At 40.3% G+C, this 16,499-nt stretch overlaps 1 protein-coding gene across 5 annotated transcripts in view; it reads right to left on the minus strand.

The window, feature by feature from the left end:
* Positions 1 to 16,499, minus strand: part of gdpd5a (glycerophosphodiester phosphodiesterase domain containing 5a) — a 61,547-nt gene that overhangs the window by 19,934 nt on the left and 25,114 nt on the right. For 3 of the 5 annotated variants that reach the window (XM_061250213.1, XM_061250212.1, XM_061250211.1), the window contains exons 2-3: positions 15,461 to 15,618; positions 3,478 to 3,581 (exon numbers count right to left, since the gene is read on the minus strand). In XM_061250213.1, the coding sequence (XP_061106197.1) occupies positions 3,478 to 3,581; positions 15,461 to 15,577 (221 nt within the window). In that variant the 5' untranslated portion in view covers positions 15,578 to 15,618. Of the gene's footprint in view, positions 1 to 49; positions 1,376 to 3,477; positions 3,582 to 15,460; positions 15,619 to 16,499 lie in introns of those variants that run through there. The other 2 variants (XM_061250215.1, XM_061250214.1) reach the window with 2 other exon arrangements.

The raw sequence follows: 16,499 nt of genomic DNA on the forward strand, positions 1-16,499 counted from the left end.
CAACGTCCATTAATATCATCAGCCCGTTACTATTTTAAAATTATCTTACCATGTTAGCTAGTCAGCTAGATTGGTCTCTTCCTGGTTTTCTGGGCAGCGAAGTCATCGATAATGTCACTGAAATCCAGCTGTCACAGCAAGTCACACTCCATTGACATTAGAGTCAAATTTTTAAGTCTTGTTTGCTCCATGGTTGACCTCCATCTGTTCTTGATTCGAGGCAATTTAGAAAATGAGCGTTCCCCTCCAGCATTGGTGACTGGCAGTGTTAATAAAATCCGCAAAGCGATCTCAACATTTGGAAAAACAGGATGCAGACTGCGTCATCTTATAAGTTTTAGTAATGACGCTGCTGATAATGTGTTTTACTCCTGCTTTGTGAACTCGTTGAATTGCACCAGCTCATCAGCAAAATCGTCATTTAAATCAGTGCTGTATTTACTCTTAACAGCTGCACCACAAAGTTCTGGTATGGAGATTTGGTGAAGCTGGCTTTAAAAAATCCAAAGTAGTCCACCTCATTTTACACCTCATACCTGCGCTGAAGCTCCGCAATAAGTTTGTCTATTATCACGTTAAATACTTCAACAGAGAATTTGCGTCAGCCTGATAATGCACAATCGGCTTCGTCTGGTCGTTTTTTGCGTTAATCTCTCTGTGTTTCTCTGACTTGTATTGTTGCTGAATTCTGGGTGTCATTTGTTTTGCTGAAAACGATCACACTCTGCACGCAGAGCAGCTACAAACACTTTTAGGGAGCCCACCAACTCCACAGCGTTAGACAAATCCAGATCAACGGCCTGGAGTGTAGTGCTTACAGACTAAAATCTTTGCAAGATTGTGCTCGATAGATTGCAGACAAATGCTGTTTCTAGCTCGTCCATTTTGTTCTGCAACGCTATGGCTTCGTTGCGTGTGCCCACATTCCGATCCGTGTCATCAGCGATTTTCTTGAGTGAGTCCTGTATATTTCCATCATTTCCATAAAGGGATTTTGACGCTTGTGCGTGTACACACCACCGTGTATCAGACAATATTTTTAATGTTTCGATTTGTGCGTTGTCATTTGCCTGCAATCCTGCAGTGACAATCTGCCAACAAAATGTTGACTGAGCAAAAGTTAAAAAGTGACTGCATATAAGAAAAAAAAGGAATCTGTCTCAGTTCACGCTGGTAACCCCAACTAAATTTTAAGTATACGCTGCGCAAGGAACCCATTGCACAAGAGGATGTTGTTCCTTGATTCGTGCTTGTAGTCCTTTGTATTGCCCCGACATATATGATGTGTTGTTGTTACATTGGCCTCTGCAATTTGCAATGTCAATGTCCATTTCGTTCAACACAGTCAAAATGGAGTTACAAAGTCATTCTCCAGTATGGCTCAGAAATGCTCTTCTGCATACCGCTGTCCACTGTAATGCATGGTATTTGCGTTACTGTCACCTTCCTGTCAGCTTTGACCAGTCTGCCCTTTCTCCGTTGACCTCTCTCATCAGAGGTAAACTGTTGTGCGTGAAGAGAGATCAGCAGTTACAGAAATACTTAAACCACCATCTGGCAACAACAATCATGCCACGGTCAAGATCACTGAGATCACAATTTTTCCCCATTCTGGTGGTTGATGTGAACACTAAGTTATTGACCCGTATCTGTATGATTTTATGCACTGCACTGCTGCCACATGACTGGCTGATTAGACAATCGCATGAATAAGTAGGTGAACAGGTGTTCATAATAAAGTTCTCAGGTAGTGTATATAGTTAATTCCAATAATTATATACATAGCTATTGAGAGCTTCTCTCTTTTACACTGAGAGGGATAACATTTTGATAACAATCTATTTTCCTTATTATAAATTATGCCGGATTGTGAATATAGCCCTTGAATGCATAACATACTGGGGCTTGTTTCACAAAAGTTGTGACATGCGAGCTGAGATCTGTGAGATGTGACAGATTTCTCCTGCACTTTTTGGAGCATTTCACATTGAAATTGCAGTTGCACGCCTCAAATGCATATCGCAAGCGTGTTTATGTAAGCAATCAGTAAATCAGCCATCGTTCTCATCCGCCTGCTTCCTTTTGGTTTTCTATCAAACTTTTGCATTTGTGCACAGCATTAACGCTCGTAAGCAAAGTGGGCTGGCCACGGGTGTTAGACGCTGATATTTCAAAGGATGGAAAATGAATCTTGCAGTCAGATTAAAAACATATCTAGCTACGTTGTAAAATGAAAATTTTATTTTCATGGTTTATCTGAACCAGGTCTACCTAGTACAACTAATATCATAACCTATACTTTACCAACTTTAAACTACTAATTGCACAAAAGACTTTTGGGAGACCAAGCAGAGCAAAATTTAACTACTGTGTTGGGCTCAGATAACTGAATTAAGTTTTTACACGTTGGCAGCCTATATGAAAAATGGGTTTTGCGAGAGGTATGTAGTCGTCATAGGTTTATTTGCAATTTGCAAGCAACATTTTTTTGTGAAACAGGTTTTGATAAAATACTACGATCTGCGAGTGAAAATCCTTGCAAATTGCTTCTGTGAAACAAGCTCCTGGAGCTTGGGAGGTGGGACTAGATTCAATTGTAAATGATACAGCATGGAACACATTTGTTGGCTGAATGGTTTTAAGTTATCAAGGGTCCAAGAGCCTCAAACCACTGTGCTGCTGTCAGATATGCAGTAGATACTACAAGAATCGTTTCCCCTGAATATTTCTTCCGTTCAGTAGGAAAATGTGTCAGGAGAAACAATTATTGCAGTATCTACCGCATATCAGATGCGTTAGATGCATGCATAGAGTGTCAACTGGTCGAAAACAGTAAGCATTGGTTGAATAGGTAACTGTAGCCTCTGTTACTTAATTAGATAAAGCTGTTTTTTTTTTTTTCCAAGATAACCCAGAAATTAATAAAATGCAGTGATAACGTACCCAAGAGTAGCTTGATGAACAAGAGGATTGTATTAAAAGGGGGGGTGCTACGGAAGGGGTAAATAAATAAATAAATAAATAATGAGAAATAATATAATTTCTAGTCTGAAAATGGAATTTCAGGAAGACACAAATATGGATATATTTAAAGATATTTAAAGACCTAATAAAAAAATGAGAGCTCCCAGCAGACCCATCGCATTTCTATTGATCAAAGGCTTAAATCGCAGCACAACACTTCCATATTCACTGCAGAAAATTAGACTTAATTATTATTAGATTTCCCACAAATATGTGTCATTATCTTCAAAGACTTTACAGATCTTGTCATTTCCTCTGTCTAATGTCACAAAATAAAGCCCTGGAACCCAGGTTGCCTTTTCCTCCTTTTCTTCCTGCCCCAACTCTGCTCTCCTCAACTTCAAGGCTTACTGCTTTTGTCCTGACGACACGCACCCAAGGGATTAATGACCCTTATACTGCTGACTCCAGCACCTCTTGTACACAATATTGGATGAAATGAGCTGGACTCACCAGTTAAACTCACTGTAGTCATTCTGCACAGCCCACCAGAAATAGGACCAGACCAGGAGAAGCAGGAAGGTGGAGGTGAGGATCAGGAACCACATGCATTCCCACTGAAACACAGACAGACATACCACCATTGTCAGGGGTAACATGTTACAAAGAATTCTGATTACTTTTCCAAGTAACAAAGTAATTAACGCATTAAGCTGCTTTCACATGACAAGAATCAAATGCATTCATTCAATGGCAAGTAAGGTGGTCACAACACAAGGGAAGAATCGAGCACCGGCAGTTGTTGCAACTTGTTGCCATTTGTCCAGGAATCCGCAACAATATGTGATAGTAGTCGGTTGTCTGCCGTTACCAAAGGCTAAATTGTATACTTGCTTTATGAACACAAAAATATATGATTTATATTGGGTTTAAGAAACTAACTGGGCTAACTCAGTTAGCCATGTACTATGCCAAGTCGGCATCAATGCTCCCTCCATATAATTTAATGGCTTGACGCCATGTTGAGTGTTTTTACGCTGATCATATGAAAGCAGCTTTAGCTTTAGTTTAATATCCCGTAATCACATTACAGTTACTATTAGCCACACTTATGGAATTTCAACATAATTATGCATGTATAACTGATAATTCTGATGCATTTATAACAGAAGAAAATGTTGATATTCAACCCCCTGTAAAATGGAGAAGTGTTAGCCAGCTAGATCATCTCTGGTACAGTTGAAATCCGTTCTTCCTAAACTAATGTCCATAAATGGCGTTTCCCATTATAAATGGTAAATGATTTGCATTTAACGGGTGGCACGTATGGTGCAGTGGGTAGCACTGCCGCCTCACAGCAAGGAGGTCCTGGGTTCAAATAGCCTTCTTTATATAATTACAGATACCATTAAATATATTCTGGGTACTCCGGTTACCTCCCACAGTCCAAAGACATGCAGGTTAGGCTGACTGGAGAGTCTAAATTGCCCGTAGGTATGAGTGTGAGTGAATGGTGTGTGTGCTCTGCGATGGACTGGCGACCTGTCCAGGGTGTATTCCTGCCTTTCGCCCAATGTATGCTGGGATAGGCTCCAGCCCCCCTGCGACCCTGTTCAGGATAAGCAGGTTAAGATAATGGGTGGATGGATGGATTTGCATTTATATAGCGCCTTTATCCAAAGCGAACAACTGATGCATCTCATTCACTCATTCACACACACACTCACACAGTAACGGGGATTGGCTGCCATGGTTGCCACCAACCAGCTCATCAAGAGCAAAAGGTTAGGTGCCTTCCAATGCAAGCAGGGCGGGATCGAACCTGAAACTCTCCGACTGCCAGACGACTGCTCTTACCTACTGAGCCAATATCACCCCCAGCATGAGTTTGCTATAGGCATACTACATTGGTCTGATTTACGCGTACTTATTTCTATACATACCGTAAATCCTCAAATTGTGGCCGGGGTCTTTCATTTACTTAGGCTGCACAAAGCACAGGCCTTTATTTGGAGCAGGCTTGTATTCGAGGCAGGCCTTTATTTCTTATTAGGCTTCTGTTGTAGAATTTTATTCTTAAGGATCTTTTTCTCCTAAAGTGCGTTTTATTGTGAGACATACGTTTCGTTTGGAGCAGCATACCGGTAGGCTATCAAAAGATTTTTGCTTTGGTTTGGGATTTAATTGACTTCTGGACTGTTTGATTCTATTGCTAAATGTTGGGACTGATGGGTACTGAAATCTGGGGGGTATTTGATGGTTCACTGTTAAGCTTTATGTAGTTGAAAGAGTGTCGGGATTTCCACCCGTCTGTTTATTGCGAGTCAAGGCAGCCGCTTTCATTCATTCATTGAATGTGTGCTGTGCTGTAAATACATGGAAACCTTATTGCGTAGCCAAGTAGCCTAAATTGAGTTAATTTTTAATTTTGCCTGATTTACTTTTTATTAAATTCGTGGGCTGGAATGCCTCGCGGCAACAATTGTGTTTAAATGTATACTGCTTCAGCCTTTGGCAAGCTACTCAGAAGGGGGCGGCAAGCGACTGGTAGCTTGAGAGCAACGTGTTGGAGACCCATGGTGTAGGACAACGACTTTTCATTGGCAACAGTATTAAACCAACCAACAATATAAAATATTAAGAAGAGCTCTTTCATTTCATTGAGTTGAATCGAAACAATTCTAGTGTCTTCTAGTGCTCATGAACTGATAGCCCTACTGGTAGGCAATATTACCCCGGCTTGTATTTGGGGGCCGGCCTTTATTTGTCCGAATCGACCACGCCCCCAGCTATTATCCGAGGCCCGGCTTCAAATAGAATCCCGGACACAATTTGAGGATTTATTGTACGTGAATACGTCAGTGTAAAACAGCATTAATTACATGTTTTTCTGAGCCTTGTGTTTTCCTTTTGCTTCTGCACCAAAACATTAATAGACACTCACTGGAACTAATGACATATCATGATTGTTAATGAGTTCTTTAAACAATCAAAACATTTTCCAGGTGACTAGCAATTCTCAAACATTCCTGCAAATTATTATTTTTTTTTTTAATAAAAGCCGCTACAAATTCAATCTTGAGCCACAATAATCACAGCAACACTGAGATCCCACCAACAGATCCTGGTGGGACTAGCCTGTTTTATAAATGACATTGGCCGATGGCCGGAGCAAAGGAGCTAGAATTCGCAATATAAAGGATGGGAACAATCTTGAAGTATAGAACTGATAGGTTGAGTTGAGACACCGATAAGCTTACTAGCCCACTGAACAATCTGGTTTAGATCATTTTTGTTTTGCAGAGACAGGTTACCAAACCATGACAAAAGGGAAAAAGATAAGATTGATTCAATAAAAGCCCAGTAAAAATCTTTGTTTTTCTAAGGCATTTTTGCTTCGCTGTAACTCATACATATTGATATTGAATTCTTAGTTTTTTCAGGCATTGTTCAAGTTTTGTTGTGAAAGTCAAGAAGTAAAAGTGATAACTACATTTTGCCTTGAATATTTTCATTAAAATGTAACTTCGGGGAGAAGACACAGGGCACTGCATCTGTGTCTTTTGAACATTTCCCTTTTTGCATACAATGCACTGTACCAAATATGTCATATGTATCATGATTTTCAATGGGAAAAAAATGAAAAGATGTTGGCCTACATAAGATGACAGATCCAAATATCACACTTTTATTACCAGGTTTTTTATTATTTTATTATTTGTTTTATATAACATAATATAACATAAGGTAATGGCAAGAACAGAGCCGGAGATACCTTACCAATATATATTGCGTGTATACCACTATTAACTATAGCACTTTATTAGGAACATTTTTACAACTTATTCATGCGATTATCTAATCAGTCAATTGTGTGGCAGCAGTGCAATGCATACAATCATGTAGATACGGGTCAGGAGCTTCAGTTAATGTTCACATCAACCATCAGAATGGGGAAAAAATTTGATCTAAATGACTTTGACCATGGAATGATTGTTGGTGCCAGCCAGGCTGGTTTGAATATCTCAGAAACGGCTGATCTCCTGGGATTTTCACACACAACAGTCTCTACAGAGTTTGTAGAGAATGGTGTCAAAAACAAAAAACATCAAGATAGAAGCATTTCTGCAGGAAGAAACACCTTGTTAATGAAAGAGGTCCGAGGAGAAGGACCAGACTGGACAAAGCTGACAGGAAGGTAACAGTAACGCAAATAACCAGATAGTGATATCAAACCTCCAAGTGAATAGGCTACAGCAGCAGGAGACTAAAAAATAAGTCTAATATATACCTAATAAAGAGCTCACTAACTGTATATAGTGTGTAGTGTGGAGTGATTTCGGACGCAGCCAAAGAATCTACTGGTTGATTCGTAGAATCAGGTGTGTAATTGTTCAGTTGCAATGCAAGTATGCAGCCCTTTCCAGGTAGGATTGAGGCCCCTGGTGTACACACTGCACACAGAGGACTGAGTACCATGGTGATGCATAAGAGCCATTGAGGTTCAGGTTCAGGTTCAAAAGTCAGGAAAAACAACTTATTTTTCTTCTGAAAAATATCTAAAAGACATTTATATATTGTGACTCAGTTCAACTGCACACATTCTTTTAGTGACAGAACATAGTAAGGACCCACCCTACGGGTGTCCAGTTGAGCCAAGGACAGCTCATGACTGTACTGTACTGTGTGACTTCAGTGAAGAAGAGGTGCTTCAGAAAGTAGTTTTCCCTATTTATAAAGCCTTCAGAGTGAGACAAAGGCTAGGTAAATGGAAAACTGTTAAATTATTACTGAGGCGGGATCTGGTATCGATGCATACTCTTTGGCCTTTTGCTCACTGTCCCCATTGTTAGAGAGGAGCAGAGAGGCTTCAATAAGAGCAGTACAGTGACCTATTCCTTTCAATGGGTGACAGACACATTGCATGCAATTTCCATTTCCTAATTTGGAAGATAAAAGAAGGACCATACAAACAGGCTGGTATAATGAAGGGCAACATCTAAAATAAACCAACCCAGCAAGCAATGGTTCATACACTTACAGCAGGCAAACCAACCCTGTATGTGATGGTTAGTACGGTGTCTAGAGGTAGTAAACCAGGTAAATCAATCATCGCCAAACAAGGACGGAAGCACCTAACCACACAGTGGTAAAGCAGGTAACAAATAAAGCAAGCCTTTGGGTAACATGTCAGTAAGGGTAAATATGTAATGTGTGGAGTTCATACACAGAGAGACAAAAGGCACAAACACAGAAAGACAGACATACGCATAGCAATACCTTGTCCATGTATCTAGGATTAATGGATATTCAGTGCCTGAAAAATACCTCTCCATCAGTTCAGTTAACTGTGAATGAGACCCAACAATGGCTGTTATCTTTAACATCATCATCTGTCATGACAGCATGTATCACTCAAATCACAGCGGAGAGGGGTGGAGGCTGCTGATAAAAACAAGGCCAGGCGAGCCTGGTTGAGCCAGACCCTGATGTAGCTTAGGGAGAGTATGTGTGGCATTAACTACAGTCCCTTCCAAAAGTATTAGAATTCGTTTTTCAAAACACTGAATACATTTGGGGTTGAGATAAAAAAAAAGATGAGACACGAGACAAGAATTTCAGCTTTTATTTCCTGGTATGTACACCTAGATGTGTAACTACTGAGCACCCTTGGTATCAGATCAGGTTTTAGGGGAGTCTAAAACCTATGAGTTATTGTCTTACTGCACAATGAAGTTCCTCCCATTACATTACATTACAAAGCATTTAGCAGATGCTCTTATCCAGAATGACATACAACAAATTACAGACTGAACACAGGAACAAATGTGAAGAAGACCCTAGAGGACAGTACGGTTCCGAGTTCTAGCGTGACCATACAGATAAAATTGCAACCCTTGACGAATACATCAACTTACAAACTAGCATACCACGGTTGGCAGCTAGAATACCCCGAGTCCAACAATACAATATCTAATACAATACAACAATATCTATATAGAACTATATATAAGTGCCATTATAATCTATGGCATATACAAGGCTAATCATGATGATGAGGTAGATGAGAAGAGATGAGTCTTCAGTCTGCGTTTGAAAGTGGTCAGACTCTGCTGTTCTGACATCCACAGGAATGTCATTCCACCACCGTGAGGCCAGAACAGACAGCAGTTGGGACCAAGAAGTGCAGGGGCGGTGAGGGGGAGGTGCCTGGCATCCCAATGTAGCGGAACGGAGGGGTCTTGCTGGAGTATACATCTTCATAAGGGATTGAATATATACAGGGGCTGATCCCTGAACTATCTGGTATGCGAGCACCAAAGTTTTAAATTTGATGCGAGCCATAACAGGCAGCCAGCGGAGGTCGCTGAGCAGGGGTCTGATGACAGATGCTGGCAGATCCCTTCTCCACACTTTGGCCTTTCCATCACTTTGGTAGAGGTTAATCTTGGTCTAATCAGTCCATAAAACTTTGTTCCAGAACTTTTGTGGCTCATCTCTGTTCTTCTTTGCAAATTACAATCTTGCCTTCCAATTCTGACTCCTGATGAGTGGTTTGTATCTTGTGGTGCAGTCTCTATATTGCTGCTCTCCAAGTCTTCTTTGAATGGTTGATTGAGATGCCTTCACCACTATCCTGTGGAGATTGTTTGTGATGTGACTAACTGATGTTTTGGGGTTTTTCTTCACAACTCTCACAATGTTTCTGTCATCACCTGCTGTTGTTTTCCTTGGTCGACCTGTTCGGTGTCTGTTGCTCAGTAAGCCAGAGGTTTCTTTCTTTTTCAGGACATTCCAATTTGTTGTACAAGCTATCACTCTGATCTATCTGACTCTATCTGACTCTGATCTTTTCTAAGCTTCAAAATGGCTTGCTTTTCTCCCAAAGACAGCTTTCCGGTCTTATTCAGAACTATTTATTGTTTAACCAATCAATCTAACAAGACACATCTGGGCAAAAATAAATGCTTGTCAGTCACATGTTCCTTTACTTTTGCAAAACCAAAAAATTGGGTGGTCTAATAAATACGGTGATACATTCTAAATTGTTTAACAACTCTAGATAGAAATACCAGGAAATAAAAATTTTAATTTGGATCTGTCATCTCATGTACATCTTTTGACCTGAAACTCACTTGCCTTCAGTGTATAGCAAAAACAAAGGAATTGACCTTGCTGTTCCAATACTTTTTGAGGGGATTGAATATGGGTTGACCCATGCATGTTTTTATTTATTATAAAAATATATAACATTATTCCCATGAAACCAGAATACAATGTTAAATATAACTTAAATATTTTTTCCCATAGGCTACATTTACTTCCTTCACTGAGGCATTTCCATATCAGTAGACTTGTGAGCATTCCATTGTGGTTTTGGTTGTGATAAGACACTGTCTAGTAGCCCTGAGATTGCCTGAGCAGAGAACCGGTTGCTACCACATATTGATTTCAATGTACTGATTACACATTAGCTAAATCAGGAATACTGTGGAAACAAATAAATACAATATGCTTCATGGAATCAATGCCATTTGTCTCTTCACTCATTTAATGCATCAAATTCACATCAAACTAAAAACATTGGTGGTAGCTTTCTATGCAGTAAAGGGGTCAGCCCCAGCTCACCTCCAAAAGATCATCAGATTCTACACGCCTACCAGACCTCGTTCAGCCACAGCAGGACGCCTGGTGCCTCCCCCTCTCCACACTTCCATCTCCCGGTCACAACTACTGTCTGTTCTGGCTCCACAGTGGTGGAACAACCTCCCCATGGAGGTCAGAACAGCAGACCCTCTGACCATCTTCAAGCACAGACTGAAGACACACCACTTCAAGATGCATCTCCCCCCACCCCTTCCTACCTCCCTGTAACCTAAATGATTGGTAGTTGTTTTTTCTTTACTTGTTCACTAGGATTATATTTTTGCTTGTTTCATTTGGCTATGTAAACTGTTTATTGTTCCTACGTGTTTATCATTCTATTGCATTGTGCTGAAATAGTTTTATATATAATCCATTGTCAGATTTATCAAATCGGCCCTAGTCCTCATCTTTGCTGTACCCTTAGCACTTGAAACAGTACTTCCCTCTAGGGTCTTTCAGCGCACTTGTTCCTGGTGATGGCTATGCACTTTGTTGCACGTCGCTCTGGATAAGAGCATCTGCCAAATGGCAATAATGTAATTAATGTAAAGTAATGTAGTGGAATGAATGGACATTTTTATTCTGACTTCAGAATTAGACGGCAGCATATGAATTTAGAACAGCAATTAAACTTGAACAGGACTACTTGAGCAATTATGAATGATTATACAATTTTAATTAACACCTACCATCCAATCAGAATCGAGTTCCCAGACCATGGTATAAATGCTAATGCTCATAATCATGTCAAGTAACACACACGGGGCTCTGAGGGCTGTGATGATTACTGCAGCAAAATGAGATCTATCCCAGTACACTTCTTTGCACTTGTTAACAAGAAGTTTGTAAACACTGGGATTTGCAAGGTTACACGGTTAAAAATATTGTCCGTATAAAAAGGCATAGGCAGGTCAAATTAATTATGTGGCAGAGGCTTCTGGGAATGAGAAACTTTCCCTTCAGTCTGTTACCTCCAGACAAGAAAATCACTGGCTCATTATGAGATCAGGTAAACACAAGGGGCTTTTCAGTTACACATGATTGTAATTTACGAACGGATGCAGCCAAACAGATATTTTTCTCAGTGTTACATTCTGGTACCATACAAACCCACATCCAGTTCTGGCACAAATTATTTACAGGGCCCTCCATAATGTTTGTGACTTGATTTGCCTCTGATTTGCAATAATTTTAGATTTGGAATCACACAATTAACATATGGGTAAAGTGCACATTCTAAGATTTTAGTGGTGTTTATACATAGTCCCCCCATTTTAGGGCACCATAATGTTTGCGACACATGGCTTCACAGTTGTTTGTAATTGCTCAGGTGTGTTTAATTGCCTCCTTAATGCAGGTATAAGCTCTCTGCACCTAGTCTTTTGTCTAGTCTTTCAATCCCCTTTGGAAACTATTACTGCTGTCGTGGAAGCGAGGATATACAGTGCAAGTATTCACAGCGCTTCACTTTTCCCACATTTTGTTATGTTACAGCCTTATTCCAAAATTGATAAAATAAACTTTTTTCCTCCAAATTCTACACACAACACCCCATAATGACAACGTGAAAAAAGTTTTTTTGAGATTTTTGCAAATTTATAAAAAATAAAAAACTAAGAAATCACATGTACATAAGTATTCACAGCCTTTGCCATGAAGCTCAAAATTGAGCTCAGGTGCATCCTGTTTCCACTGATCAAACTTGAGATGTTTCTACAGCTTAATTGGAGTCCACCTGTGGTAAATTCAGTTGATTGGACATGATTTGGAAAGGCACACACCTGTCTATATAAGGTCCCACAGTTGACAGTGCATGTCAGAGCACAAACCAAGCATGAAGTCAAAGGAATTGTCTGTAGACCTCCGAGACAGGATTGTCTCGAGGCACAAATCTGGGGAAGGGTACAGAAAAATGTCTGCTGCTTTGAAGGTCCCAATGAGCACAGTGGCCTCCATCATCCGTAAATGGAAGAAGTTTGGAACCACCAGGACTCTTCCTAGAGCTGGCCGCCTGTCTAAACTGAGCAATCGGGGGAGAAGGGCCTTGGTCAGGGAGGTGACCAAGAACCCGATGGTCACTCTGTCAGAGCTCCAGCGTTCCTCTGTGGAGAGAGGAGAACCTTCCAGAAGGACAACCATCTCCGCAGCAATCCACCAATCAGGCCTGTATGGTAGAGGGGCCAGACGGAAGCCACTCCTTAGTAAAAGGCACATGGCAGCCCACCTGGAGTTTGCCAAAAGGCACCTGAAGGACTCTCAGACTATGAGAAACAAAATTCTCTGGTCTGATGAGACAAAGATTGAACTCTTTGGCGTGAATGCCAGGCATCATGTTTGGAGGAAACCAGGCACTGCTCATCACCTGGCCAATACCATCCCTACAGTGAAGCATGGTGGTGGCAGCATCATGCTGTGGGGATGTTTTTCAGCGGCAGGAACTGGGAGACTAGTCAGGATTGAGGGAAAAATGAATGCAGCAATGTACAGAGACATCCTGGATGAAAACCTGCTCCAGAGCACTCTTGACCTCAGACGGGGGCGATGGCTCATCTTTCAACAGGACAACGACCCTAAGCACACAGCCAAGATATCAAAGGATTGGCTTCAGGACAACTCTGTGAATGTCCGTGAGTGGCCCAGCCAGAGCCCAGACTTGAATCCGATTGAACATCTCTGGAGAGATCTGAAAATGGCTGTGCACCGACGCTCCCCATCCAACCTGAGGTGCTGCAAAGAGGATATTCAAAACGACTTGAGGCTGTAATTGCTGCCAAAGGTGCATCAACAAAGTATTGAGTAAAGGCTGTGAATACTTATGTACATGTGATTTCTTAGTTTTTTATTTTTAATAAATTTGCAAAAATGAATTTATTCCATTTTGGAATAAGGCTGTAACATAACAAAATGTGGGAAAAGTGAAGTGCTGTGAATACTTTCCGGATGCACTGAAGTAAAATATGTTCCAGGGCTTCCAACAATCAATACCATTGTTAAGATATTCAGCACTCTGTGGTATTGCGTGCTAGAACCCCTCACTTAACTCACATATGAAATATATTTTATGTAATTTCATGTAATTATTATTATAGAAAATGAAAAATTTCTATGAAATCGCCTAATTCTTTGATAGGTCAGTCTAAAGTAAACTGGATCAGATCATAAAATCATAAATTAATTAAGAAGTGGACATTTAGACATCATTATATTAGACATCATTATATTATTAGAAAAAGACTCAGAGTTTTATTTAGCCTCCTTTGAATGAGACCCAACATGAATGTGTTAGGAGGTAATCCTGCTTAGCTATTGAATACTTCTAAAAGCTAAAAGAATGAAAATAAATAAATAAATACTTCTGCTGCCAACAACAGAGGGGATATTTGTAGACACATAATAGTTAATTCTGGGAAGTCACAATCTCCACCTACATACTGTATAATAAAATAAAACCAAATCACACCACTTGAAACTGGAACTGCTTCTAAAAATGTTGATTTCAACTGTCTAGTTTCAACATTATTATCTACATAAACACACAATGAACGATTACAGATTGCATTCAAACTTAAAGTGTGGGAAAATGAACTCCTGGTAGGGCCCTGACACCCCATAAATACCAATGTATTGTGGTGTCTCTCTAGTGACAGTGTTTACCAACATGAGGACCAAAATTGGGCCAATTAAAGTCAAAGAAGCCATTATAAGACTGAGAAAGAAGAATAAAAAGATTAGAGACAGGGCCAAACCTTAAGCTTACTAAAATCAACTGTTTGGAACCTAATTACATAGAAAGAAAGCACTGGTGAGTTCACAAACCGCAAAGGGACTGGCAGGCCAAAGAAGACCCCCACAACTGATGACAGAATAAAGAAATAATAATAAAGAAAAATCCCCAAACACCTGTCCAACTGATCAGAAATACTTTTCAGGAGTCAGGTGTTTATTTGTCAATGAGCACTGTCCACAGAAACAGAAATACAGAGGCTACACTGCAAGATGCAAACCACTGGCTAGGCTCAAAAACAGGATGGCCAGGTTACAGTTTGCCATGAAGTACATAAAAGAGCCACAACAATTCTGGAAAAAGGTCTTGTGGACAGATGAGATGTAGATTAACTTACATCAGAGTGATGGCAAAAGCAAAGTATGGAGGAGAGAGGGAACTGCCCAAGAGCCAAAGCATAACTGCAGAGGGTTAGCAAAATGTAAGTGCATAGACACATGCTATATGCTCAACTTCAACCAAATTCCTCAAAACTCATTGGCTGGCAGTTAATTATACAGCAAGACAATGATCCCAAACATACTGCTAAAGCAATAAAGAGTTTAATTGCTATAAAAGAGTTTTCTGAGTGGCCAATCAATCACCCGATCTGAACCCAATTCAGCATGCCTTTCATTTTTCTATGTTAAATGATAATATTGATATTATCAAAGAAAACATTTGTCTTTGGTGTGTATTCATACTGTTGAAGATAACAGCTTTTTTCAGACAAAAAGAGCTCTGAGGAACAACAGAAGAAAGGGCAACAGATAAAAAGTTTTAAGAGTACTAAACTTATTTATGCAGTTTCCATAAGTTGTGGCCATATTAAAAGTTACAAATAACTGTTGATTTATGAACAGCACAATCCAATTTGATTATATTCTGAAATCCCAATACTATTTGGGATTTACTGTTTGTGCACATGTAGCTATGTGTGTGGGCATGTGTGAGAGAATGAGGGTGAGTGCACAAAATATAAGGATTTTCACTGCTTGTCCGCTGCCTATCATTATCATTCACACTTCTATGTGGTTAGGAATCATGGATGTGTGCTTGGATAGTGCACGTTTTTGAATCCCTCACCTTGCTGCTATCATCATGTGACCGCTGGTATCGTTTCCAGCGACATCCATAGATCCCGGTCAGACATGACAAGCACAGCTGCCTCTCGTAGACTTGCAGTGGCTGGTGCTTCACCATGCTCTTTCAGCCCACTAACATCCCACTGAGAGCCAGGGATCCTGGAGAAAGAACATGTGCACACAGGCACACACAGTAAAGATAAATAATAGGGCACACGTTTGGTTACCTTGCAGTCTCAGGAGAATGCCCAAAGTAGAGTACATTTCATGTTTCAGCATGAACTCTGGCAACACTAGTTACATAAAATGAAATTGGCAGACATGAAATTAATAATAATGCATCTATACGTTACATTATTGATGGCTTCATGGCCTTTCATCAGTTTATTTTCAGCATTTAATATAGATCCCTTTATTTTTCATTAAATTGGCTAAGGCAGACTCTACAACCATTTTTCTTCATTTGACGGCAATGCATCACCTGGAGGAATATACCAAGTTCAGTCCTTAATAAGACACATTTCAAGCATTCCTTCTTTCAGACAGCATTTTCATCCACACGTTTAACCTGTTCCTGCTCCTTGTATCTGCCTGCCATGAGACAGATTATCGCTTTGTTCTAACTCCTATTTTACGCACCACAGAGGACAAAGGACATAAGAAGGACTATTACACACAATAGTCTACAGAGGCTATATGCTACACAATTGCCTCAAGCTATCAGGAAACTTATTTCCCTGCACATGCCAATCACCATAGTTTCCATTTCGACAGTGCATCGTTGCCCACAGACTATGCCCAAGGCCTACAGATATTCCAAAAACATTCCATTTAGTGTCAACTGAACCATCAGAACTAACCAAAATCATAGAAGGTAGATGCCTCAGGCATTCCTTCAGAAAGCTTTGATAAGAATTATTCAAACAGCCCTCAACAAGGAACTAAATCTCTCTGCTCGACGGGTGCCCTTGTAGCCTAGTTCCTCTGCATGATGCCAACCAATCAGTGGCTGGACCTCGAGGTGATCTACAGTCGGTAAC

Source organism: Conger conger, chromosome 7 (assembly GCF_963514075.1).
Source record: "Conger conger chromosome 7, fConCon1.1, whole genome shotgun sequence".
In the NCBI taxonomy this organism is placed as follows: Eukaryota; Metazoa; Chordata; class Actinopteri; order Anguilliformes; family Congridae; genus Conger; species Conger conger.